General features: G+C 41.3%; 1 protein-coding gene across 1 annotated transcript in view; it reads left to right on the top strand.

Moving 5' to 3' along the window:
• Positions 1-1,793: 1,793 nt before the first annotated feature.
• LOC122562290 (sodium-coupled monocarboxylate transporter 1-like) overlaps positions 1,794-24,808 on the top strand; it is a 70,264-nt gene continuing 47,249 nt past the window's right edge. Inside the window, exons 1-3 of the mRNA XM_043715095.1 lie at positions 1,794-1,997; positions 2,413-2,474; positions 21,536-21,675. Coding sequence (XP_043571030.1) covers positions 1,852-1,997; positions 2,413-2,474; positions 21,536-21,675 — 348 coding nt within the window. The 5' untranslated portion in view covers positions 1,794-1,851. The remainder of the gene's footprint in view (positions 1,998-2,412; positions 2,475-21,535; positions 21,676-24,808) is intronic.

The following is a 24,808-nucleotide window of genomic DNA, read 5'->3' as shown; positions in this document are numbered from 1 at the left end:
TCTTCTTCCTTACTTCTCTTTGTTATCCTCTGTTTGTTTTTGTAACCTTCCCAGTCTTCTGATTTCCCAGTGTTCTTGGCCACTTTATAGGCTCTCTTTTTCTTTGATACATTTCCTGACTTCCTTTGTCAGCCATGGCTGTCTAACCACCCCCCCGCCGCCCCCCCGTCCACCATGTCCTCAATTACACCCAGAAACTCCTGCCATTGTTACTCTACTGTCTTCCCCACTAGGCTCAGCTTCCAGTCGATTTTTATCAGTTCCTCTCTCTCATGCCCCTGAAATTACCTTTATTTAACTGTAACACCATTACATCTGATTTTGCCTTCTCTCTTTCAAACTGCAGGCTAAACTCTTCCATATTATGATCACTGCCTCCTAAGTGTTCCCTTACTTTAAGATCTTTTATGAAGTCTGGCTCATTACATAGCACTAAGTCCAGAATAGCCTGCTCCCTTCACAAGCTGTTCCAAAAAGCCATCCTGTAAGCATTCCATGAATTCCCTTTCTTTGGATCCACCAGCATCATTATTCACCCAGTCCACTTGCATATTGAAGTCCCCCATGATCACCGTGACCTTGCCTTTCTGACATGCCCTATCTATTTCCCGGTACATCTTGCGCCCCTGGACTAAGTAAATAAAGTAAAAGTGAGAAAAAAAAGAAGAAGAAAAAACAAAAAAAAGACAACAAATGCAGACTCAGCAGATGAGCACTGAGCTCAGAAGCTCAGGAACTGCTTGAGACCCGTCAAACAGTGACCGAGGTAGAGTGAGAATAATTTAATGAAAATGTTTTTATTAAACATTTGACAGGTCTGGAGGAGAAAGTGTGCTTGTCATTGAACACTGAGAAAGCTTTCTATTGTCAAAGCTGCCCCTCGGATGCTGCCTGACCTGCTGTGCTTTTCCAGCGCCACACGTTTTGACTGACTCTCCAGCATCTGCAGTCCTCACTTTGCTACCCATTTATAAACAAGTGGCCTCTTTCGTTGCCATAAACCTTCTATGGTTTTGTAATTCTCGGATGATGTGTTCAAGGATAGGCTTTTTGAGAAGATAGATGATAATGGCAAAATTAAGAGGGGACAGGAGCACCTAAAGAATCCAGTTAAAGGGTGCCATTGCCTGCTTTGACAATAGAGTTTTCTCGGGGTTCAGTGGCAAGAACACTTGCTCCTCCAGGCTTGTCAAATGTTTAATAAAATGTTGTGGTTCTATTCGCCGAGCTGGAAGTTTTTGTTGCAAACGTTTCATCCCCTGGCTAGGCGACATTAGTGTTGTCCCAGTCGAATTCATGTTGCTTGTTGTCTGCGTGTGTGGCTACTAAGGATAGCTGGTCGTGTCGTTTCGTGGCTAGTTGATGTTCATGTATGCGGATTGTTAGCTGCCTTCCTGTCTTCAACCGGAAGCGGCAGGGACAGACCACTATAAACACCGGAGGAAACATCAAAGAAGCACTTCGCAGGAGGCTCCCAAGCACTGATGATATCGCCTAGCCAGGGGACGAAACGTTTGCAACGAAAACTTCCAGCTCGGCGAACAGAACCACAACAATGAGCACCCGAGCTACAAATCTTCGCACAAAGTTTAATAAAATCTACTCTTGGCCACTGTTTGATTGATCTCTGGCATCTGCAGTCCTCACTATCTCCCACTGTTTGACTGGTCACAAGCTGTTCCTGGAAGATTGCATTGTTGTGTCTTTTCTGAAATTTGTGGTAAACAATTAAGCACGAATGAGAGAAGTGACCAGTTTGATCATGTGGTGCCTCATAAAGTCTTGGACTTTTAACCGGATTCTACATCTGATCATTGCTTCTCAGATTTTACCTCAGCAGAAGAAGCAAATATGTCTGTGAAAAATAGTTTGCAAGCCTGGGATTATGTTGTATTTGCCGCTATGCTTGTTATGTCTACTGCAATTGGGATTTACTTTGCTATAAAGTCTAGAAGAGTAAAGGGAAAAGCTACAGAAGAATTCCTAATAGGGAACAGGTGGGTATGCATCCAGATGGTGTCAAATCCTTGTGGTTTGATGGAAAATTATGACTTGGGCATGAAACGTACTTTACATTCAAGTTTGTAATTCAAATTTTAACAACAGATCTATGCCAAGTCACCCTTGTCAGTGAGCAGGTATCATTATTGTTCAGGTGGGCCAAAAGAGAGAAACTGAAAGTTGGGTGAAGGCAGAATTGGCAATTGCCATTCAGTGACTTTCCATTTAGACAGCTTTATGTGGATGTCAATGGCGAATACTTTAAACTTATCTCCAGAGGCAAGTAGTCAATAAATTGGCATTTTCATACAACTCATGCAACAGAAAGAATTATCACTGCCAAGAGATAAAGTAAAAGTAGAGTAAGAATGATTTTATTTAAAATAATTGAACTATTTTTTCTTGTTTCAGACAAATTTCTGCATATCCAATTGCACTTTCCTTGGCTGCGAGCTTCTTATCTGCTATTACTGGTGAGTGAGTTCCATTGCACTCTGCAGAATTAGAAAATAATCAATATGTGTTAGAATTTGCCTTCTATATATTCTTCTGGTGAAATGTTGTTAAATGTAATACTACAAACTGGAACCAGTTTATGCACACTCTTTAACTGCATTAAAACTATGAATTGGTAGCCATTACCTATCAGAAGTTGTTTAAGTTTAAAAACTGTATATGGCATTATTCTTTGAAAATAAGACTTGACTGCTTAAAAATGTTAGATTATAAATAGTCAAAGTCTAGCAAATGGTTGAATGATTAACCGCTTAGCCTCTCAAAAGTGTTGAGAAATAAAAATTACCAATTCCCACCGTTATATGGGGAAAGTACAAAGTAAGGGGTCAAAAGAAGAAAGGTTTGCCATCAATAACTCTGGTCTTGTAGCTGGCATTCATATTATTGAACAGGATATCTGCACAAGCCATCAAATTGAATCTGTGAGAAACAATAGCCATACAGCTTCACACAGTCTGGCCTTGAAGCAGCCATTGTGTCTATACTGGCAACTGATATACAGAAATGCAGCAATAGCTTATTTGCACAATAACTGTCATAAAATTATCTTCTTCATGATAAATTATTTTTATTTGTGTTTGTTCCCTCCATACATTGCATTTTTTAAGGTCACAGAACACAGCATTAACAAGTTGACCATGATGAGTCAGAAGACTCCTTAATGCTATACCGCTGAGGCATGCATTCATTGGGCATTATCACATGTTTGAAAAAATCCTGGAAAATTTGGCACTTTTAACATAACTAGAGAGAAAATAACTGCAGATGCTGGAATCCTAAGTAGACAAGCAGGAGGCTGGAAGAACACAGCAAGCCAGCAGCATCAGGAGGTGGAGAAGTCAACGTTAGAACATAGAACATAGAACAACACAGCACAGAACAGGCCCTTCAGTCCTCAATGTTGTGCCCACCTATGAACTATTCTCAGCTCCTCCCCCACACTATCCCATCACCATCCATGTGCTTATCTAAGGATTGTTTAAATCTCCCTAATGTGGCTGAGTTGACTACATTTGCAGGTAAGGCATTCCACGCCCTTACCACTCTCTGTGTAAAGAACCTGCCTCTGAAATCTGTCTTAAATCTATCACTCCTCAATTTGTAGTTATGCCCCCTTGTACAAGCTGACGTCATCATCCTCGGAAAAAGACTTTCACTGTCTACCCTATCTAATCCTCTGATCATCTTGTATGTCTCTTTCAAATCCCCTCTTAGCCTTCTTATGCCAATGAGAATAGACCCAAGTCTCTCAGCCTTTCCTCATAAGACCTTCCCTCCAGACCAGGCACCATCCTGGTAAATCTCCTCTGCACCTTTTCCAATGCTTCCACATCCTTTCTGTAATGGGGTGACCAGAACTGTACACAATATTCCAAGTGTGGCCGCACCAGCGTTTTGTACAGTTGCAGCATGATATTGTGGCTCCGGAACTCAATCCCTCTATGAATGAAACCGAACACTCCGTATGCCTTCTTAACAGCACTATCCACCTGGGTGGCAACTTTCAGGGATCTATGTACATGGACTCCAAGATCCCTCTGCATATCCACTACCAAGAATCTTTCCATTGACCCAGCACTCTGCCTTCCTGTTATCCTTCCCAAAGTGCATCACCCCACATTTAGCTACTTTGAACTCCATTTGCCATCTCTCAGCCCAATTCTGCAGTTTATCCAAGTCCCCCTGCAACCTGTAACATTCTTCCACACTGTCCACTACTCCACCGACTTTAGTGCCATCTGCAAATTTACTAATCCATCCACCTATGCCTGCGTCTGTCATTTATAAAAATGACAAACAGCAGTAGTCCTAAAACAGACCTTTGTGGCATACCACTAGTAATCGGACTCCAGGCTGAATATTTTCAATCAACTGCTACTCGCTGCCTTCTTTCAGAAAGCCAGTTTCTAATCCAAACTGCTAAATCACCCTCAATCCCATGTCTCTGCATTTTCTCTAACAGCTTACCATGTGGAACCTTATCAAAGGCTTTACTGAAATCCATGTATACCATGTCAACTGCCCTACCCTCATCTACATGCTTGGTCACCTACTCAAAAAACTCAACGAGGCTGGTGAGACATGACCTGCCCTTGACAAAACCATGTTGACTATCTGAAATCAAATTGTTGCTTGCTCGATGATTATTTAAATCTTATCTCTTATAATCCTTTCCAAAACCTTTCCTACAACAGAAGTAAGGCGCACTGATCTACAATTACCTGGGTCATCTCTACTGCCCTTCTTGAACAAGGGCACAACATTTGCAATCCTCTAGTCCTCTGGTACCAAACCTGTAGACAACGATGATTCAAATATCAAAACCAAAGGCTCTGCTATCTCTTCCCTAGCTTCCCAGAGAATCCTCGAATAAATCCCATCCAACCCAGGGGACTTGTCTACTTTCACTCCTTCTAGAATTGATAACACTTGTGCGTAACTAACCTCAATCCTTTCTAGTCTATTATATCGTACCTCATTCTTCTCCTCTACAATATTCTCCTTTTCCTGAGTGAAAACTGATGAGAAATGTTCGGATGTAACCCTTCTACAGTCCTGATGCTGCCTGGCTTGCTGAGTTCTTCCAGTGTCCTGCTTGTCTACTTTTAACATAACAGTAAATGAACTTTGCAATAGATATATTTCCAATTTATCACATTAGTAGGTTGCAAAGGTGCAGGATATAGCAGAAGGTGGCACACAATATTGCAAGCTACTGTCGGTAACTTCCCTAATAGGAAAGGGTATATCTCATGAACTCTCTGTGCTGTGCATAATCAAATGCAAAGAACTTTCACATGATGGCTGGATTTACAGAAGGTTACATGATGTAAAGTACATTAACACTCAAACTATAATATAGTGTACCATTTGCCTGAACAATAGAGATTGTTGAGATTTGTTATATTTTGGATGAAATATAAAATCCCAAAGTCTGAAACGTTTTGAAGGGGAATGGCCTTATTGGTGAAAAGGACAATCATTAACTAAATGAGCAAGCTAACAAATGTCATTAGACAGCAAAATATTAATCCCTAACATACAATTAATTAACATAGCATATGATACAGATGTTAAACGCACCAGTTTCAAAGGATAGCCATATTGGACATTTCTCTTTCTGCAGATGTTGACAGACCTACTGAGTTTCTCCAGCATTTTTTGTTTTTGTTCTACACATGTCAATCTGTCTAAAGACATCTACAGTCTTCCATTCTTGTTCCTTGAGGCTGGTGCTTTAGTATCTTAAGTAATGCACTCATACTAACTCCTCTGCAGTTTAAAGATTTCAACTTTAATTTCCTAGCTCATTTTTGTTGCTAAAGTTCATAGCCCACCGTAATGCTCGAACTGTGCTGTGTACATGTCCTGCTGAGCAGTTGCTCTTTTGCTCTTCATTTCTCTCCTAATAGCTACATAACCATTCTCTGTCTCTATAATTCCTCAACTTCACACTTTCCCTTTCTACCTCTAACTTGTCTCCCTTTAACACTTACCTAAGCTCCCATTACCAACTGTCTCTACATCTCCTGAACCGACTTTCTATTTACTGGTCCTATCAACTTTCTTCCAATCGCACCGCCATGTGGACGAACATTTCAACTCCCCCTCCCACTCTGCTGAGGAAATGCAGGTCCTGGGCCTCCTCCGTCACCACTCCCTCACCATCCAACATCTCATCTTCCACGTGAGACCCTTCAACCCCATGGCATCAATGTGAACTTCACTAGTTTCCTCATTTCCCCTCCCATTTATCTCTCTACCTCCGAGGCTCCCAGCCTCATTCCTGATGAAGGGCTTTTGTCTGAAACATTGATTCTCCTGCTCCTCAGATGCTTCCTGACCTGCTGTGCTTTTCCAGCATCACACACTCTCGACTCTGATCTCCGGCATCTGCAGTCCTCACTTTCTCCTAGTCAATTTTCTTCCAGCAAAGCACTTTAATAAGTGCTCTCCTGACAAGTTTTAGCTTCACCAGTTAAAGTAAGAGTTTCGTTAATGTGCTCTTTTCATACTGTTCAAAGGTAATTCTGCTACATTTACAACCAGCTCTATTCCCTTGAGCCCATGGAACTAACAGCTTCTGATTAATATTTACAATTATTGTCTAACAGGAAACATGTTTAAAATCAGACAACAGCAGGTTATAGTCCAACAGGTTTATTTGGAAACACTAACTTTCTAAGTGCTGCTTCTTCATCAGGTGGTTCATCAAACACCTGATGAAGGACCATTGCTCTGAAAGCCAGTGCTTCCAATTAAACCTGTTGGACTATAACCTGGTGTTGTGTGATTTTTAACTTTGTACACCCCAGTCCCAACACTGGCTTCTCCCAATCATGGAAACATGTTACTAGCCTTCCTCACAATTTTGAAACTTGACCACTGCCTTGAATCAATTAGCCAAAGTTTGTTCTATCTGCAGTTTGTACCTAACAAATGATGTCTAAGAACACTAAGTGCCCTGGTTATTTCTTGACCATAAAGTCAATATTCTTCTGACATCCAGATTACTGAATCTGGCCTTAAAGAGACAGGTAATTTACTTATTTTCTTATAATAAATTTACAGCCAGTGCAATTTGCCTAATTTAACCTCCATTAACTATACAAAAATATATGACAGCAACGTGAGCTCTAATAACTCCTCACCTCAGGGCTGAAAGAAACATTACCCTTGTCATCAAACACATTACAAAGTTACATCCTTAAGAGTGGCTTTATTTCTACAAAGCCTTGAGTCTTGAAGTCTTCACATTAACTGGGAGAGACCAACATGCAGTAATTGGACTTTTACAGTTTATATGAACCAGTTTGGAAGTTTCTTATGTTCCCTTGTTTCCTGTGAAAACCTTATAGGATTCTTGGAATGGACCCACCCAATTAACATTGAAAGTATTTTCTCTCTTACTATAATTTATGGCTATTACTATATTTTCAATTTGGTACTTAAAAGACTAAATTTTTAATCAAAATACTCTTTAGCCTGCCCAATATTTCTTGGAAAAAATTAGATAACTGACTGCACATTTGTTCCAATCATTTAGAGTACCTAATTGGTATGTATGTTCTATCAGTCAATTTTAAATGACTGAGACCCCTCTTATTAACCTTCCAGTCATAACTTGATAAGGTAACAGTCCTGTAGTTTTCGGAAGAATAACAGGAAGACAGAGTACTGGATCAATGGAAAGATTCCTGGTAGTGTGGATATGCACAGGGATCTTGGAGTCGATGTACATAGATCCCTGAAAGTTGCCACCCAGATTGGTCGTGCTGTAAAGAAGGTGTGTTAGGTCTTATTGGTAGAGGGATTGAGTTCCAGAATCGTAATGTCATGCTGCAACTATACAAAACGCTAGTGTGGCTGTACTTGGAATATTGTGTACAGTTCTGGTTGCCCCATTACAGGACGGATGTGGAATCATTGGAAAAGGTGCAGAGGAGATTTACCAGGATGTTGCCTGATCTGGAGGGAAGGTCTTATGTGGAAAGGTTGAGAGATTTGGGTCTGTTCTTATTGGAAAGAAGAAGGCTAAGAGGGGATTTGATAGATGATCAGAGGATTAGATAGGGTATACAGTGAAAGACTTTTTCCTAAGATGATTACGTCAACGTGTACAAGGGGGCATAACTACAAATTGAGGAACAAAAAATTTAAGACAGATGTCAGAGGCAGGTTCTTTACTCAGAGATTGGTAAGGGCATTGAATGCCCTGCCTACCAATGTAGTTAACTCAGCCACATTAGGGAGACTTAAACAATCCTTGGATAAGCACATGGATGATTTTGGGATAGCGTAGGGGGACGGGCTGAGATTAGTTCACAGGTCAGCGCAAAAATGAGGGCCGAAGGGCCTGTTCTGCGCTGTATTGTTCTATGTTCTATATTCTGTGAGGCATGGATTTGATTGCCATCAAACAACAAGGTAGATAGTTAATCCACTGCAATGGGTTAGCTACATATAACTTCCAACCATCTTTAACCTTCTGGGAGTTTTGAATGTGATACTAGAAGACTGTGCATGATGAGGTAAGTGCAACCTGTCTCAAACTTCTCATCAACTCTTGTAGCTTAGGAACGACTTCATCTGTAAAGTGAAATTCAGGGTCACTGTCAAACTTGCATGGGAAGTTCCATCTACAAAATATTTCATTTAACAGTATTCAATGGACAAGGAATGCCTAGATAACTTAATAAACTGGTCAACAACCATATGTGCAAATATAAAATTTCCTTGTCATGTTGGAAGTGGGCCAATTAGATCAACATGAAGCTGAGTCGAAGAACCCTGTGGTTCTGCCTGACCATTAAGGAAAACCTTATTACAATGCGTCAAAGGTTTCCTGAGGTTTACATTCTCCTTTGTCTTAGGCTACATGTATTAGCTGCAACCTTCTCTAAATCAGTCTCAGCAGAATAATGACCACAATTACATTGGTTGTGAGTGAATCAAGAGCAAAGGTTAATCTCCTGATGCAGGTGGATCACACGCCAATGGACTCTGATCTGGCTTTTGCCTGTACATTAACAGACATTAATCTGCAGACGAAAGAAAGGTTTCATAAAGTCATAAAGTAAATGCAGACAAAGGTTGACTTTGTTCACGCCAGTAAATAACTGTTGGACATGAGTTGTACATGTACTAAAGCGATATCAAATCTATTACAGGCCCAACTGCTGAAACAGGAGTTACTGCATCTTCTACCTTCAATTGAGTACTGATTACCAGAGGAGAAAGTGAGGTCTGCAGATGCTGGAGATCAAAGTTGAAACTTTATTGCTGGAACAGCACAGCAGGTCAGGCAGCATCCAGGGAACAGGAGATTCGAAGTTTCGGGCCCGAAACGTCGAATCTCCTGTTCCCTGGATGCTGCCTGACCTGCTGTGCTGTTCCAGCAATAAAGTTTCAACTACTGATTACCAGACTCTAACTAGCAATAATTCCCCACATATGGCTGCTTCCTTACCTGTTAAGAAACAACTAAGATGCAGTTTACAGACAATAGATTTACCATCTAAAGAAGAAGAAAATCTTTTGATCTAAAGAGTGATATTAATAACATAGTCAGTATTGATTCATGGCTTTCCCTGCATTTATTTTTCTTAACTGTAATGCATTATGTCATCAATACTGCAAATGCAGAAGGGTCTTGGAGACACTTGAAACTGAGGATAGGTCAGGCAGTACAATTATGTATAAAGTCTGTGTGGGGAGTTCCTTTGACATGATGTGATGAACTATCAATGTAAACGTCAGGAGCTTCTTCAATGAGAACTTGAAGAAACTAGGTGCTGTTTAACATCCATCAATGACAACGGCCAGTTGTGAAGATGACTCATGTACTGAAGGAGAATAGTACATATGAAGTCACTGCTAAATCTCTGAAATAATTCTCGTGTCTGTTCACTTTGTCTTGCTGATGATACTGGTTTTATTAAGGGGTATAAGATGAATGAAGAGTGGTCTTCTGTAGACCTGTAATATATGTAAAATATATTCCCTAAGAAATAGCTAAAAATACCATTGACAAAACAAGTAAGACCCCATTCCCCCTATGGGATGCAAAAGACATAAGCTGCTGAATGTCTGTAGCCAGTGTGGTCTTATCCTAAATCAGCTATTGTACTGTTTTACATAGAAACTAGTTCCATCTACTGCTACTTTTAAATTTGCTGTTGTATTGTTGTGCTCTGCTGTCCATGAAGACAATTCCTGGATTCCATTGCCTTTATGAACCCTACAGAGAGATTTGACCATCTCTGCAAAGCCTGGTATAAAGCTGCATTGATAGTCCTCCAGAAATGAGCAGTGTAGATTTGAGCAATTCTAAGCAATTTAAAATCAATTAAATCAAATTAAACTAAATTAAACTGGATTGAAAGGTGCCAGCCCCTTAAAGGGACACTGTAACAAAAATCAAGTGTTCAAAATTTGAAGTAATAGAGTTCAAATTAAACTATTGTTTTGTAGGTTAGTAATGCACTCAAGCCCCTGTAGTGCCCATCAGCCGTGGATGCAAGTAAATGCCAACAGTGATAATCGCTGAGGAATTACTATCTTAGTCTGTCAGACCATGTGGTGGTTTCCATTCCCTTAGGAAACCGATTTTTTCCTACAATGGTTGAACCTACTTGGGGTTAACTATCAAACCTGTCTTTAACAATGAAGGTAACAACTTGGTTAATCATTTAGGATGTTCCATCATCTGTTATAGTATGTCGGAGTCAATCGTCCACATATTGCAGCAAGCATTTGGCTGTGAAAGCACTCTCAAGATTCTGCCATTCTCTAATGAAAAATAGTGGGTGCAATAAGAATCCCCTGTGAAATCACCAACAAGGTGAAGCTACAAACCTTAAAGATGAATGCAAATCTGAATTGATCTCTTTTTGCTAATGAACACTCCAAGATTAATTTCCAAAATCTAGTGTCAAAACAATTTTAGCTCTTGCTGAAATTACAGGAAGCACAATGAGTATCTCTTGAACAAAAGGTTAGTGTCTAATGATTACCTAAGTTAACCCCCATCATTAACTGTCAATTTCCAAGAACTGTCTGGCTTTGCCACGAACCATATGAGTGGATTACTCACATAGACTGCCTGTCTTAACACACCTTGCATATGGCAATAAGCTCTGGAGTGACTCTGACATTAAAAGCACTAGGAATCAGATACTACTTAGGAGAAGACTGATCATTTTATTTATTGTCACATGTATTTGTTACATGTATTTATTACAGATATAGTGAAAAGTGTTGTACAATATCACCTTTCTCTGACGCCATCATAAAATACAGAAATAAACCAGACACAGAATATAATGGTAGAAAAATAAAGAAATGAAGTTAAAAAGTTCAACATGGGGGATCCAAGATGACGGCGATCTGAGAGGTCTGTTGTGCTGGGCTCTGCACCATAACTCAAGTAAAGTGGTGCTTTTACCATACCCCCACCACCTCAGAAGCCAACTGTAAGAAAGATTGGGAAAATAAACTGAAACAAAACCCCGAGAACCTTTTAAATAGTGATCCTAACATTTTGGGAAGAAGATGAAGATGAACAAAGGAAAGGGAGTGTGAGGATTGCAGCAAACAGGGCACTCCCCTACGGTGCCGGGCACACTCACGGCCGCACCCCCAACTCCTGCGGTGGCACCTTGGAACCTATTGGAGCAACTGAACTTATAACTCCAAGAGAAAATCGACTCGGCGCTGGAACCGATCTCTGCCATGCTAAAAAAGCATGAACAGTAGATCCAAATGCTTGATTCAAAAGACCACTGCATCAGATACCACGGAGGAGAATGCAGAGGGGAGGATCTGAATGCTAGAAAACCAGGTACAGGCCCTGCTAGACCAGTTCAACAGATGAACTTACAGATAGTCGGGCTCCCAGAATGGGAAGAAGGTGAGAACCTGCTCAAGCTCCCGCAGTTTCTAGGGCTGGAGATCGAGTCAGGCTGGGTGTGTGTGGAGTGGGCCCACCGTATCGCGATGCGCAGGTCCGGGTCAGATCAGCGCCCCTGCCCAGTCCTCGCACAACTCCAGTGTTACAACAAGAAGCAAATGATAGCAGAAGCCTCCTGAAGGCTGGGAAAAAACTCACAGGCCCTGGTGTACAAGGGGTCGAAAATGACATTTTTTCAAGACATCTTTGGGGCTGTCATCAAGAAGAGGAAATCTTTTGATGAGGTCAGGAAGAGGCTGAATATCCAATACTCTGTGAGGTACCGGGCAGTACTGCGCTTCCACCATAGAGGGTCTGTTTACAACTTTGATTCAGCAGAGAAAGTAAGGGATTTCCTAGAAATAGATGGTCTGGGTCAGAAAAAAACTATAAACAATGGTAAATCCTTTGCTGTCTTGGTTTTTCATTTATATACTTGGCATTGCTTGGATGTAAAATTCCTGTTTTTTACCAATTTCTGTTATCCCTTTGTTTCCTCTAGGTGTGGAGTGATTATCTCTTTTATTAAAGACAAATGGGGTTGATGTATGGAGGGGATGGGTTGGGCGACCACTTCTAATTCTCTCGTGTGTAAATAATAGGTTTTCTTTGTCTCTGTACTGCTTGGGTTTGGGACACGGCTTTAGTAGGAAGGTATGATGATGGTAATGCTCCCTATGGGTGAGGGGGAAATCTCCAGTTATTTGTTCTTTGTATATTTGTTTGTTTAATTTAAGAGGGGTGGTTAGTTTTTTTTAGTTTTTGTAGTATCTGTAGCAGTAGTTTTTAGAACCCTGTTTTTTTTTCCACTCGGTGCACCATGAGTAGGCTTCTTCCCCTTGGAGGGCCGCGGGCTGCTTTGGACGGTTATGGATAGTGGTTCATTCAGAAGGTGCACCTGGAACATAAAGGGGAGTCATTCCCCGATCTAAAGAAAGAAGGTGCTCTCAAACCTTAGAAAGGAGAGGGTTGATATCACCCTGCTACAAGACACCACTTGAGTGACAAGGAACATCTGAAATTACAGCAGGGAGGGGTTGGTAGGATATTCTTTTTCTCTTTCAGTTCTAAAAGCAGCGGAGTGCCCAAACTAGTGTAGAGAAACCTCCCATTTCAGACCAAATTAAGGATGAACATGGGCGGTTCATCATCTTCAAGGCGTTATTACATAGGAAAGGGTATGGCATTCTGAATGTCTATTGCCCCCCCCCCCTCCCCGCCACCCCGTGCACCCCCTTAAATTCTTAATTGACGCATTCTCTAAACTGATGGCTCATGGGGTGCACTGTACGATTAAAGGAGGAGACTTTAACTGTCTCACGGACCCCGAGATGGGCAGGATGCCAAGGAGTCTCTCGGGTATCTCCTCACAATCCAGATGGTTGGTGGATGTGTGGAGATGTCTCCACCCTAATGGTAGGGATTTCATCTTTTACTCCAACATGCAGAAGTGTCACATGAGAATTGATATGTTCTTTGTTCCATTGATTTGCCTGGATTCAGTGTTATCCTGCAGGGTTGGGAATATAGCTATTTCGCACCATGCAGCAGTGTACTTGGATGTTAAGATCATAGGTAGTGCAATAGATACGCAGCACTGGCACATGGATCTATTTCTTTTGAAGGATATCAAATTGATAGAGTACTTCACAAGGGAGTTTAGGACCTTCTAGCACATTAACCTGGGTACAGCCAGTAACCCATCAATTCTTTGGGACATCACAAAAGCTTATTTAAGGGGCTTAATTATTTAAAATTCAGCAACCAAGAAAAGCAGAAAGGAGAATAGCAATGTATGCTTGAGGCCCGGCTGAAGGCAGCTGAATCGGCAGATTATGATAGACCGTTTGTAGCTAAGCTACAGTAGGTCACAGCTATCAGGGCTCCTCTGAATTCAGCACTTACCCAGGCGGCAAAGAGAGAGAGGTCTCCTTTGCGAAGCAGAGGTTATTTGAATATGGTGATACACCAGATAGATATCTAGCATATTTGGGCAGGAAGACAAGTACCCCACAGTCCATTGTGTCCATTAGGGAGAGAACTGGTATTATCACTCATGAGTCTAAAACGATTAAAGCAATATTCAGGAAATTTTATACAGTTATACTGATAGGAGAGTTGTGAGGATGGAATAGCGAAGTGCAATCCTTTCTTGAGAATCTAGACCTCCCAGGTAGAAATGTATAGCAAGCCTCCCTTTTGAATGCACCTTTAACAATACAAGAGATACAAGAGGCGGTAAGGCAACTCCAAAGTGGCAAAGTACTTGGCTCGGACAGTTACTGAGTGAGATCTACAAGGGGTTCATAAACATGTTGACCAAGCCAATACTGGGTATGTACAACCACTCATACAGTCAGGACTGCCTTCTGCTCTCTCTTAAGGAGGCCAATATCTCCTCAATATCTGAGGGAAAGATCCTGAGGACTGGGTCTTGTAAAGAACTATCTCATTGCTGAATATGGATTTTAAAACCCTGTCCAAAATGCTAGCTCTGAGATTGGAGAAGGTGCTGCCCACTTTCATAAAGGAAGATCAGATAGGTTCTATTAAGAGTCATAGCTCTTCCAATAATATCAGGAGCGTGTTGAATATAGTATTGGTATGTCAGGAGAGGTCAATTCCGGGCTTGATGGTCTCCTTGGACGCAGAAAAGGTGTTTGACCAGGTGGAGTGACCTTATCTTTTTGGTGTCCTGGAATGATTTGACCTTGTGAGGGCTTTTGCTAGGTGGGTGGCAGTCCTGTATAATGACCCTATGGGGGCGTGAGCCTTACAAACGGTGTAAAATCAGATAGCTTTAGCCGCTGCTATTCAGCTTAGTAGTCAAATCGCTGGCAGAGGCTATTCAAAAGGACTCAAAAGTAGTTGCCCCAAAGGTAGGAATGGGAGAGCATAAAATCACACTCTACGCTGATGATGTTCTTCACTTTTTGGCTAACCCAGAAAAGTCTGTACCCAGTTAATTTATTCAGCATTTTCTCATGGTATAACATTAATTTTAAAATCGGAAGCCATGCCTGTGGAGGCCTTGGCAGAAATGCCTGATCTGCAGGATGGAACACAATTCCCTTTCCAGTGGTCACAAAAAGGCTTTCTTTCTTTGGGTATTTTTGTTACCCCTGCTTTCCACCAGCTGTACAGAGTTAACTTTGTGCACTTGTTTGAAAGGATAAGACAGGATTGGCAGCATTGGGAGGGGTTACCAAGATCATAGTTAGGCCGAATAGCCCTGATTAAAATGAATGTTCTTCCTCCGCTACTGTACGCCGTGAGAATGCTCCCGTTGCTGTTGTCCAGACAAGTGCTGCAGAGGCTCAATGGCTGGCTTGGGTCTTTCATTTGGTGTCGTAGGTGCCCTCTTATTAAATTCACCAAGTTGCAACTCCCACAGTGTATGGAGGGATGTGGGTAGATCTCCCAGACTTTAAGCCATACCAATAAGCACCTTAATGTGAGTGACTGGGTGTGGAAGGATCCAAGGTCAATATGGCTTGACATCAAGGCCTCCCAGGCAAAGTGTCTCCTCCTCAATTTGTTGTTTATCGATAGGATGAAATCTGTTGCTGAGCATTGTAGAAGCCCTTTAGACACACATGCTTCTTCTCCACTAAATCCCTTTAATTGAATGTGGTTACTGTGAAACGTAAACATTTGCCCCTTTCAGCTATAGGTCATGAGGGATGGCTGATGGTAATGGTAGAACTAGTACCAACAATTATAATTTGTATTTAATTCCCTGGTCATTTAACCAAAACCCATGTTCACTAGTTCAAATTGCAAGGAACCTCATTTCCAACCAGGCAACTTTGCTTTTAACCCTGTAACCTGCTGCTTCAAATCCGTTGAGGACTGTATCATAACTGTACTCACATAGAAAACCTTGGCAATTATTAGTTTCTGAAACCTCTCACTTAAATCAAAAATTTTATTAGCAATTGATTCTCTTTCACTTCAGTTCTTTTATATTCAACTCTGGTTGTTGACCATGAAGCAGGTCTCAGAGGTGGTTTCCACTTATATGATCTTGCTCCATTCTTGCCTTCTCAATCCCTCCATAGTCCCTTACTAAGTGTCTGTCTCTCCTGCAGCTATAACACAATATCTAATGTTACCTGAAAACACTGAGCCCCTCTCAACCCTCCACAATAGAGACTGGCTTTTTAAATATTGCTGCTTTAACCTGGTTCAATCTTTTATCATACCTTAAGCTTCTCAGTTGTAACCCATGGCGCTATGCTCCCAATTGTATTACCTGATGCCACCAGTAACTTTGGCTTGATCTGCTTAAGAGCTTTCGAAAGGATCTTGGGCAAACCTTCCTGCCACTGTAGGGGGAACCCCATTTAACCTCTAAGCAATTACTCTCAAATGCTACCCTCATTGCAGTTTACAAGACCATTCCTTTCTATTAATGTCCATTTTCTCAAAACCTAAGCTCTAATCAATAACTCCATCAAGCACCTCATTTATTGTTCTTCGGTATATTTCAGGATAAGGTCGCATCCTAAGTCCACCAGCAACAATCCACAATCCCCCAAAAGATAATAACCTTTTTTTCTGCCTCACGCTACCATCCTCCTCATTGCTTCCTCACTAAGGTGGCAAAAGCCTCCCATCCAATGGACCCAATTTGCTCGGCTCCCAATTTACATCTGTGCCTTTTTATTGGTGCTGCCAGGACTGCTGGTGCTTCCAGCCAATCAGATTGGCAGGCAATGCCAGAGGGTCGAATGTACTCCTGTTGAGGGTCCATGTCTCACTCTGCATCAACTGACCTGCCTGCAGTACATTAGGGCTGGGGGTTGGCTTGTTCTGAGTTTGTTAGCTGCCCATCACCTTTACTCCTCATTCAGGCTGGGCCGAAGGGCCTGTTTCCACACTGTAGGGAATCTGATCTAATCTAATCAAATGGAGAGTAGTCCATTCCCTATTAAATGCTGACCATTGAGGAGGGTGCCTCATTCTTTGCCTAATCATCTTCATCTTCATTGATGGCCTTCCCTTCACTATAAGAGATCAATGAGCCACCTCACCCTCCATCTGTTGGCAGCAGCATCAAAGTGCCTGTCTTTAGCCTGTTTGATTCCATGCCATATGAAATGGCCAAAACCTCTGGATACAACAACGACTGTTGGCCTTGACAGCATCTTGTCTGTAACACTGAAGAAACATGATCCTAACCAAGCTGTTTTAGCAGAACTCAAGGACTACCCAACGATCTGAAAAATTACTGAGAAATGTGTTGTCCACTAAAAGCAGGACAAATGCAATTTAATAGCCACCCTATTAATCCAATCTCATTAATCTCAAAGTTTTTGAAGGATTCATTGGTAATCCTATCAAGCAGAATGTACTCAGTAATAGCTATCCAAAAATGCTCAGTTTGGGTTCCACCAGGTCCACTTAGCTTCACGTCTCATGACAACCTTGATCTATCATGAACAGAATAATAGAACTTCAGAGGTGACATGAAAATTACTGCTTTGGATGTCAAGGCCGCATTTGACTAAATGTGATATTAGAGAGGATCAGGAGGGACATTCTCACTGGTTGAACATATACCCAACACACAGGACAGACTTTGTGATTGTTAAAGGCCCAGAGCATTGCAACAGGGATACCCAGTCTCTCACTCATGCTCAGCTTCATCACCTATCTTGCCTCCATCATAAGGTCAGAAGTAGAGAGTTTGTTGATAATTGCACCATTTGACTACTCAGATACTGAAACAGTCTGTATTTGTATGCAACAAGACCCAGACAATATTAGACTTAGCAGATAGTTGGAAAGTAATATTTGTGCCATGCAAATGCTAGGCAATAACTAGCTCCAACAGAGAGAATCATCCTTTCCTCGAGTTCAAAGGCATTACTATTACTGAATCCACTTGCTACTAGTGACTAGAAAATTAACAAGAGCGGACATAAAAATACTGTGGCTAAAGAAAGCAGACCAAAGACTGTAAGTTTTGTCATGAGTAAATCACCTCTTGAATCTCAGAAACCATGTCATCATTTCCAGACACTAATCAGGAGTCTTAGCAGATAATCTTCACTTGCCTTGGTGGCTGCAGCTCCAACAGTACTCAAGAATCTCATACCCTTCCAGGACAAAACTCTTTAGACTGACACCCAATCTCCCACTTTAAACTAAAGCCCCCTGCACCAGGGCACAGTGCCACCAATCTATACCAGCTACAACATCCACTGCAACAACTCACCAAAACTCCTAAATCTGAAAGAACAAGCGCAGAAGATTCATCACAAGTTCCTTTCCAAGTGACACACCATTCTGAGTTGGACCTATAATATCACAGTTCCCTAACTGTTGCTGGGTCAGAATTCCAAAATTCACATCCTGACAGCACAGTGGGTATAAGTTCATCCCATGGACTACAGCAGATAAGAAGGCATCTCACCAATGTCTTCTCACAGGCAATTAGGAATGGGCAATAAATGCCGGTGATACTGATACCTTTGAAAAAAAGGTCTCATCACATCAGGCCTTCTTGGTTCTACATGACCATCCAAACATTCATAACATCAATTAATTTGAATTTGAATTTAATTTATTGTCACGTGTACCGGGGCACAGTGAAAAGCTTTGTCTTGTGAGCAATACAGGTAGGTCACAGAGTTAAGTAGCATAGATAGTAAATAATAGGTGAACAGCGGCAAACAAACACACAGGCAAAGGCAAATGTTAAGCATTTGTGAATCCATTCAGTATTCTAACAACAGTAGGGTAGAAACTGTTTTGAAATCGGATGGTGCGTGTGTTCAGGCTTCTGTATCTTCTCCCCGATGGTAGATGTTGTAGAAAAGCATTGCCAGGGTGGGATGGATCTTTGAGAATGCTGGCGGCCTGTGAGAATGCTGGTGACAGCAGGCCTGGGAGATGGATTCTGTAGATGGGAGGTTGGCCTTTGTGATTGTTCACCACTCTCTGTAACCGTCTTCGATCTTGAATGGCACAGTTGCCATGCCAGGTAGTGATACATCCAGACAGAATGCTCTCGATGGCATATCTATAAAAGTTGGCAAGGATATTGGCCATTGTGCCAAATTTTCTGCCTGAGGAAGCAGAGACATTGTTGGCCCTTTGTAACCAGTGCGTCCAAATGAAGAGTCCAAGAAAGCTTGTTGTTGATGACCACTCCCAGGAGCTTGACACTCTCCACTTGTGCCACCTCTGTGCTGTTAATGTGTAGGGGGGGGGGCATGAGTAACATCCTGCCGAAAGTCAATAATGAGTTCCTTTGTTTTGCCGGAATTGAGAGCTAGGTTGTTCTCAGTGCACCATTTTTCCAGGTCTTCCACCTGCCATTCATAGTCTGTTTCATCGCCATCTTAGATTCGACCGACTATGGTGGTGTCATCAGCAAACTTGTAAATGGCAATAGTCTGGTAATTGGCGACACAGTCAAGAGTATACAGTGAGTACAGCAAGGGGCTGAGTACGCATCTCCGGGAGGGCTCCAGTGTTGAGTGTTAGTGAGGATGAAATATTGTCCCCAGTCTTCACTGATTGTGGCCTGTGGGTCAGGAAACTGAGGATCCAGTTGCAGAGAGAGGGGCTTAGTCCGAGATCACTAAGTTTAGTAATTAATCTCGAGGGAATAATAGTGTTGAAGGCTGAACTGTCCATTAATAACTGTCCATCTGTAGCTCATTACTAATTTCCCTGAAAAAAACATGAACTAAATGCACATCCTAAATGAATTTAAGGTATACTACTTTATCTGCTGAAGGTCTAAACCAAGGTTCGAGATCAGAGAAGCCCAAGGGGTGTGTCTGACAACTTAGTGAAGCTAGCTATCTGTGAAAAGCTGAAATTGTGCTTGTGAGTAGGTGATGGAATGCAGCTTCCATAATCTAGTGATGTGCAGTACCACATGATCAGCCATGGAACAATATGCATCAGAGCAGCTTTTGAGGCAGTTTTGAAATCACACCTTCTGTAGTGAAGAATTGGAATCACTTGTAAAGATTTAATGAGGTTTGATGAGTCACTGTATCACTGATGTCTGTGGGGCAGAAGTTGCCAAAAACATTTGTGGAAACACCTGAACCCCCACATGTTATTTTCCCTCCTCTATAAGGTATTCAACCACACTGTGTCTGCCACCCATGTTTACGTCAGGTTAATTCTAAATGGATATTTGAATATAAGTTGTATACATAACTTTGTGTTGTAGTTTATGGTTATTGTTCAAAGCAGTGGAATCTTATGACTTTATTCACTTAGCACTTATTGTGAAGTCTGTGTGTGTCAAATTGTAAAATGGGGAAAGCATTGAGTGGTCCCTTTAAAAGATGGTGTTTATTTCTGTGCTGAGAGTTAAAATGGATGTCTGGCAGCAGTTTGAGTTCGATAGAACACAGAGCACCCAAATTGTAATATTTTGTATCAAAAGACCAAGCAGCAGTTTTTATCAAGACAACAGCCTTTTTAAATGTAGCCAATCAATTTAAATGAGGCCCTTAGTTACCAAAAATTCTAAATTTAAATCTGATGATTTTGACAACATAAGACCAATTCAATTGTAAAAATATTGATAGGGCATCAAGGTTATAAAAGAAGGGGACAGTTGAAAAATTGGCAGAGCTACCTACCTTCTGCTAAGAGATAACAGCTCCCAGCTCCTAGAGAAAGTACCATCTATTTACCACAGCACCATGGCACGCCATCTAAATTCCTGACAGAAGGATCTACAGAGAAAACTTTCCTGACAGAAGTCACAGAAAGTTCTGGAAGACATGTAATCTGGCTGTAATTTTGAGAGGCTAAATTCTATTGTTTTGTTATATGTGGATTTGTATTTAGTTGAACAGCATACCATTAGAATTTTGCATTATTTGGGAATAGTTAGCAGTTAGAGGGGAATTGTTGAGTCTGTTAATGGTTTAGTTAATTTGGTGACTGTTAGAGTTAGATAAAATAAATTGTTACTTGTGGATTGTAAAGTGAGCATCAGGGATTTCTTTTACTTAACTACTAGATGTTGCTGAAAAAATAGATTATGCCCCTTCCCAGACCCGTTTTAGCAGATTATAGGGTGAGGCACACCCTGTTCGGGTGATTCGGTTATGGTTCTCAGAGGGGGATCAGCCTCTGCCTTATAACAGTAAAAACTAGGATCTCAATATTTGTCAATGCTTAAAACATGGTTACTCGTCCATCACCATGTTGTAACTTAAATTTGGCTGTTTGGTCTGGGATTATAACACATGGGTGCAGACATTCAGTAAAATAAACTGTTAATTTAAAAGGTTTGCTGTAGCAATGTTAAGGTACACTAAGGTGTCAATAGTTGCATTTTGGAAACTTAAATTCCCTAAACTTTTACTCTCTGTTAGTACTTTTGGTTACATCCCCCTAGATCTGGCATGTGAATTCATGCCTGCTGTGTTTACAGAATTGTTTCTGCCCGTGAACTTGTTCATATTAAATAAATATATAATAGTGTACTAGAATTTTCGAAATGTTTAGTAGAAACTTCTGTAAATGTACTCTACTACCCATTGAAGCTCTTTATTAAATAATTTCTAATTGTTGTTCCAGTGGTTGGCGGTCCTGCAGAGGTGTACCTATATGGGATAATGGTTCTGCTGTACAATGTTGCTGCCTTCTTTACAATTATCATCACTTGCCTGATCTACATTCCTCTCTTCTACAGATTAAACATAATTAGCACATATGAGGTAATTTATTTTTCAGTTCCTCTCATTGTATTTCTCTGTTGCCACTTACTTTCTTTCATTAGCGATCATTTTTCACCTAACTTTTCCCACTATGAAAATTGTACAGCTGTGTTAACCTACATTTGACTGGGTTAGTTTTCACAATCAGCATATTTACACTGAGCAAAACTATTGCTTGTTAAATATAGTTTGATTTTGAAGAGAATAATAAACTAATGTAAAAAGCACCAAATCTTTTCCCTAGTGATACATCCTTCTTTTATGTTTTAAGCTTTTTATCATCATTCAATCCTCAGATCTATTGATATAGTGGATGGTCAATAGAACCAATGGACACAGATTAAAACTAAGGGGTCTTGCATTTAAAACAGAAATGAAGAGGATTTTTGTTTTCTCAAAAATGTTATGAGTCTTTGGAACTTACTGGCTGAGAGCACAGTAAAGGCAGGGTTATGGATTATTTTAAGGGCAGAAATAGAATCATTCAATCCTCAGATCTATTGATATAGTGGATGGTCAATAGAACCAATGGACACAGATTAAAACTAAGGGGTCTTGCATTTAAAACAGAAATGAAGAGGATTTTTTTTTTCTCAAAAATGTTATGAGTCTTTGGAACTTACTGGCTGAGAGCACAGTAAAGGCAGGGTTATTTTAAGGGCAGAAATAGATTCTTGACTTACAAAAGAGTCAAAGGTTTGGGGTTAGATGGGAAAATAAAATTGAGGTAACAATTGGATCAACAATGATCCAATGGCAGAGCAGCTCAAGGGACTAGAGGATCTACTCCTGCTCCTGCAGTCCATTAGGAGAAAGTGAGAACTGCAGATGCACGAGGTCAGAGTCAAGAGTGTGGTGCTGGAACACACTCTATATAATTTTGAAACTCTATATATTTTTCCAGAATGATTTCTGTGTTGAGACTGAGAAAAAATTAACATCTGACTTTATTATATGTTTATTTTTGTCACCTTTCCAAGCTGTCTACACTGGGACTGTAGTTTGGGACAGGATATCCTTACTAACCTAGGATGTGTTGGCTAGGGAAGTCAATGGCCTTGTATTATTTCCATTGGAGTGTTAATCCAGAGACCCAGGTAATGTTCTGGAGTCCCAGGTTTGAATCTCACTACGGCAGATAGTAGAATTTGAATTCGATACAAAATAATCTGGAACTAAAAGTCTAATGGTGACCATGAATCAATTGTTGGGAAAACTCATCTGGTTCTCTAATGTCCTTTAGGGAAGGAAGCTGCCATCCTTACCTCGTCTGCCTACATGTGACTCCAGACCCACAGCAATGTAGTTAACTCTTAAACTGCCCTCTGGGTAATTAGGGATGGGCCATAAATGCTAGCCTATCGATACCCTTGTCATTTGAATATATATATATATATATAAAAAATGCATGTTCATTATGCATTACAATCTTTCACCCATCTGTAAACCAACTATTCAGTAATCTTTGTGGATACTTTATCATGACTTTCATTGTCAGATGATTACTGTCTTCAATTGAGAGTGCAAATTTATGCATTTGATATTTCATATAACAAGGTATCCCATTTGGCACCGAATCCCCATTATGAGAAGGCAATGGCCTAGTGGTATTATCGCTAGACTATTAATCCAGAGACCCTGGTAATATTTTGGGGACCCAGCTTCCAAAGCTGCCATGGCAGATTGTGGATTAAGAGTATCTGGAATTAACAGTCAATGATGACCATGAAGCCATTAGGAGAAAGTGAGGACTGCAGATGCACGAGGTCAGAGTCAAGAGTGTGGTGCTGGAAAAGCACTCCATGTCAAGCAGCATCCGAGGAGCAGGAGAATCGATGTTTCGGACATAAGCCCGTCATCAGGAAACCATGAATCCATTGTCAATTGTCAGGAATAACCCATCTAGTTCACTAATGTCATTTAGGGAAAGAAGCTGCTGTCCTTACCTGGTCTAGCCGAGTTGTGACTCCAGACGCAAAGCAATGTGGTTGACCCTTAACTGCCCTCTGGGCAATGAGGGATGGACAATAAATGCTGGCCCAGCCAGAAACATCTATATCCCATAAATGAATTTTAAAACTAAAAGAGTCATTGGGGAATGTTTCCCATCAATGCTGGCTGTCTTCAGCCCTTTGGTTGGAGACAGGAGTTGTGGCCGTCACCTAGAATTCCAACTCAAGCTATTGGCTAACCTGGCTGTTCAGCAGCTCGGTAAACCCAACCATAAGGGTAGCAGAGGTGGCCAGGACTGGAGCTAAAAGCAGTCCCAAATTTCAAGTTCAGAACCAGGTATGTATGTGATCTTGCGTGGGGTAGGAGGTAAGGTCTGGGAAAGTGAACAGAGTGTGATGGAGTTAAAAATCACACAACACCAGGTTATAGTCCAACAGGTTTAATTGGAAGCACACTAGCTTTCAGAGTGTCGCTCCTTCATCAGGTGATAGTGAATGGCGGAGGTCTTGATGGAGAGACTAAGGTGGGCGAGAGCATCCATTGTGATGAATCACGGACTATTTAAAGTGAGCAACGTTGAAAAACATGACACCTCGTGCCTTCCTTCCTGCCCTAGTTAACCTGCCAAGCTTGCCAGCTAGTCCTTCTACCAGCCACAGATTTGAGGTCAGGCAGAAACCAACCCTCACATGGTGATGAATTTTCCCCTTAAGGTCCTAGATTGGGGCAAGGGCAAGCAACTGGGGTAAGGGCGTTCCCTACTCTCTTTGTAAAATTGCAGACAGGTTGACTCTGAAGTATTTAAGGACTTTTAATTACTTGAAAGAGAGGGACACAAGTCCAAGTAAATTGGACTGTGACCTAGAGTCATAGAGTCATAGAGATGTACAGCATGGAAACAGACCCTTCGGTCCAACCCGTCCATGCCGACCAGATATCCCAACTCAATCTAGTCCCACCTGCCAGCACCCGGCCCATATCCATCCAAACCCTTCCTAATCATATACCCATCCAAATGCCCCTTAAATGTTGCAATTGTACCAGCCTCCACCACATCCTCTGGCAGCTCATTCCATACACGTACCACCCTCTGCGTGAAAAAGTTACCCCTTAGGTCGCTTTTATATCTTTCCCCTCTCACCCTAAACCTATGCCCTCTAGTTCTGGACTCCCCAATCTC

Source organism: Chiloscyllium plagiosum, chromosome 24 (assembly GCF_004010195.1).
Source record: "Chiloscyllium plagiosum isolate BGI_BamShark_2017 chromosome 24, ASM401019v2, whole genome shotgun sequence".
NCBI lineage: Eukaryota > Metazoa > Chordata > Chondrichthyes > Orectolobiformes > Hemiscylliidae > Chiloscyllium > Chiloscyllium plagiosum.
This window is presented reverse-complemented; position numbering and strand designations above follow the sequence as displayed.